Source organism: Triticum dicoccoides, chromosome 7B (assembly GCF_002162155.2).
Source record: "Triticum dicoccoides isolate Atlit2015 ecotype Zavitan chromosome 7B, WEW_v2.0, whole genome shotgun sequence".
Classification (NCBI taxonomy): domain Eukaryota; kingdom Viridiplantae; phylum Streptophyta; class Magnoliopsida; order Poales; family Poaceae; genus Triticum; species Triticum dicoccoides.
Window position 1 is genome coordinate 711,516,912 of NC_041393.1, and position 3,586 is coordinate 711,520,497.

The window sequence follows — 3,586 nt, forward strand, 5'->3', positions numbered from 1 at the left end:
ATACTCCCTCCGTTCCAAATTACTCGTCGTGGTTTTAGCACCACGACGAGTAATTTGGAACGGAGGGAGTAGATGCACGGTAATTTCAAGAAAGAGATAACAAGTGCAGACACGTTGAAGATTAGAGGTCGGTAAGTAGAAATCCTAAATTCTGCTCTAGTTTGGATCATTTTCAATCTAAACGCTGTAGCATTTTGTTTTTCGTGCTGTAGCATTTTCAACCTTTTTGGGCACAAGAACGGCCCGTTACACCTACACAGTCTTGCCGACCAAGCCCATTTCGGCAGCACGAAGGAAAAAAAACACTCCCCAAATCCCAATCCCAATCCCGCACCGCCGCATACAAGCCGCCGCCGCCGGCACCCGCACCTCCTCTTCCCATCCCGTCGAGGGTTCCCGGCGGCCACCTCTTCTGCCGGCCGGTCAGGAGATGGCGTCGCCTCTGTCGGAGATCCCCGACCACCTCTTGGCCGAGATCTTTCTCCGGCTGCCCAATCCTGAAGACCTCGTCCGCGCATCCGTGGCCTGCGTCTCCTTCCACCGTCTCGCCACCGACGGCTCCTTCCTCCGCAGATTCCGCCGCCTCCACGCTCCACCAGTCCTCGGATTCCTCTGGGCCGGCGGCATGTTCTATCCCACTCTGCCGCCTCACCCCTCCGCGCCCGCCGCCCGCGCGCTCGACCTCGCAGCCGACTTCTACTTCACCTTCATCCCCTCCTACTACCGCTGGACCGTGCAGGACATCCGCGACGGCCGCGTTCTCCTCGAAGGCGACATCGAAAAAGATGAGCGCCCCCCTGTTTTCAAGGATCTCGCGGTGTGTGACCCCTTGCACCTTCGGTACGTCCTGCTCCCTCCGCTACCTCACGACCTAGCCGCTTCGCTTGAGCACCCGTTCCCCATGGTAAGCGAGGCCCGGTGCAAGGAGGTGGCAGCGGGAGAGGCAACATTCAGAGTGATCTTGATGGCAAATTGCAAAACTAGTCTGGATGCCTTCGTCTTCTCCTCAAGCACTGGGCAATGGGAAGCCGCTGCGTCCAAGGGTTGGAGTGATTTGGCCCTTAGCGAAGGTGACATGGCCAAGATGTCATGGGTCCACCCTTATATTCTCAGGCGCCATTATGCTTATGGCTGCTTCTACTGGGATTGGGTGGAATTTGGGAGGAAAAAATTGCTCTTGCTTGACACCAGGAGCAGGAAGATGGAGTTCTCCATTGCTGACCTCCCGCCTGGAGAATGGAGCAGGAAAGGAGGAATAGCCATTGTGGAGGCAGGGGAAGGGAAGCTTGGGATGTTTGCTTTCCATGGTGAAACTTCATCCGATCTCAGCTATACCATTGCACGGAACAAAGGCAAGAGTCCCAGCCAGTGACAAATGGAGAAGACAATCTCACTAGATTCTGGGTACAGATATTTTATGAGAGATGCAACACAGAGGTACTTGGTCTTCACAAGGAGAGAAGCCTCATCTCTAGAGAATCCACTTGCTGGATATTTCTCAATGGATGTCAAGACGTTCCAGCTACAAAGGCTTTATGATGATCCACAATATTTTATATATCGGACACACACATATATCAACTTCCCACCATCATTCATGTCTTCATGTAGATTATGAAGTGGTAAAGTTTCTATTGCTTCCAAGTTATCTCTTTCGCTTCATTAGTATCACATGACTTGTCTATTGCTTCATGTTCATTATGGCAATTGCTAATTCTTGTTTGATTTAGTAGCGTTTCATTTCTGTACTCATGGGAAAACTAAGAAAGCTCAGGAACATAATTGTGTTTCTTGTCTTGTTTGTTACGATCGCCTTTTAAAGAGAATGGGGCTAGTAAGAGAAGTGATCTTGTACACTATGAGTAGCTTATGCATGAGTCCTGATGGAATCACTAAAAACATCAGGCCATTATAATTATTTCCCAGTAGTAGTTTTGATGATCAAGATAAAGTAGAAGGAATACAACTTTATATCCAGTTTACCTTGGATTGTTTCACCTCAAGAAATTCATTCAAGCCAAAGACATCCCATTTTGTACACTTATATTTTTGATAGATGTAAGGAGGCAGAAAAGTTCTCTTTTAGTCATCTTCAGATGTAGAAGTTTATCTTGCGATGCTGTTTCCAAATAACATGCATAACTAGCACGGTCACAGATAAGATCCTGAGTCACTGCTCTAAATAAGAAGAGCTTGTGCTCACAGGTAACTGAAATGTTATGCCGTGATGTTGTTTTATCTGAATCAACCTCATAAGATGGAAGGGAGTGCTTATCAGCACGGGCAACTGAAATTGTTCTTATTGCAGTAAATGTCTCCACCACTCTTAGATCCTCAGTATCATAGTTGTGCTCTGAATGTCCAAGCAAATCATATTGGTTGAGATGATTGACTGAAACTTAGTGCTTGCAGGTGATTGTCTTGTTTCTCGCTACCAACACCCTCAGTTCCTTTATTTTCCTTGGCTAGAAGTTTGTTATATTGAAAGTGTGTGCCTAGGCAGTAAATGAACTCCTGCAAAAACCAATTCTGTATGCGTTTTTCAGGACTGAATTCCTTTTTGGTCATGTGCCTCTGTCCGGCAGGGTATCCCAACTTTTATTGATGCTAAGCACACTTAAGTGAGTGTTTGCAGTCACATGTTTCAGATTCAGTTGAGATCAATATTATGCTATTCTGCCTTTTCCAGTGATACTGCCTACCTAAGTCCATAAATTTTGTTCTTTTAATCTTGTACAACTCTTGAACTAACATGCACAAATTGAGTGGAAAGTCTTCTTGTGTGGTCTGAGCTTTTTGTTGTCTTGTTTGTCCAGATTGAATGGAGTCGTTATGAGATCAGCGTTCTGGGTTCAAAGCGACCGCGGTTTCGGTGGCGTGGAGTTGACATGGATGTGTTCACCTTGCTGACAAGACACTAGTAGAAAAAGGGTCAAACGTGTGGCTAACCTTTAGCACCGGTTCGTGGCACGAACCGGTACTAATGAGAGTGGTGGCAGGATGTTGTCAGTCTGGGCCCCCTCCAGCACCTTTAGTACCGGTTCTTGGCACGAACCGGTACTAAAGGTCGTCCTACATAAACCCTTCGTCCACCCGAGCTCGCTCTGTTCTTCCCCTTTCCCCTCTCCTCTCTGTTCTTCCCCTCTTCCTCTCGAGCTCATCACACATTTTGCCCAAAATTTGTCAAGATTTGAAGGCCCCCATCCATTCAAATGATCACAAAAGTTAGCAACTTTGTCCTTTCATCTCTCATTGCTAGATTAGCTCTTGCAATGCTTTATATAGTTATTAATTTATGAGTTTAGTAATTTGGAAGGAAATATATATATGTGCTAGTATTTGATTTATATGCAATTTGAGGTTAAAATAACACTTAGTTTGCATATGTAGGTGTGGTTTACTTAGTGCCTTCTAAATCTCCGTCGTAACCACCGTCGATCGCCCGCACCGTCCCGTCGCCGGAACCACCTTGTGGTGAGCCTCTTGTTCATGAAATTTTATATAAAAAATTGATGTTTGTGTGATTTTGATATATAGTTACTCGTATAATAATTATCTTACCCGTACGTTATTTGTTATACATAGT

At 46.0% G+C, this 3,586-nt stretch overlaps 1 protein-coding gene across 1 annotated transcript; it reads left to right on the forward strand.

Annotated features, from left to right (window-relative positions):
* Nucleotides 1–340: 340 nt before the first annotated feature.
* On the forward strand, nucleotides 341–3,004 carry LOC119340339. Its single transcript, XM_037612239.1, has 2 exons — nucleotides 341–1,622; nucleotides 2,817–3,004. The coding sequence occupies exon 1, from the start codon at nucleotides 431–433 to the stop codon at nucleotides 1,370–1,372; it is 942 nt and encodes a 313-aa protein (XP_037468136.1). The 5' UTR covers nucleotides 341–430; the 3' UTR covers nucleotides 1,373–1,622; nucleotides 2,817–3,004.
* Nucleotides 3,005–3,586: the final 582 nt, after the last annotated feature.

Bases quoted from the DNA above. Each gene is read 5' to 3' on its own strand.
- LOC119340339 (XM_037612239.1), top strand. From the start codon at position 431: ATGGCGTCGCCTCTGTCGGAGATCCCCGACCACCTCTTGGCCGAGATC.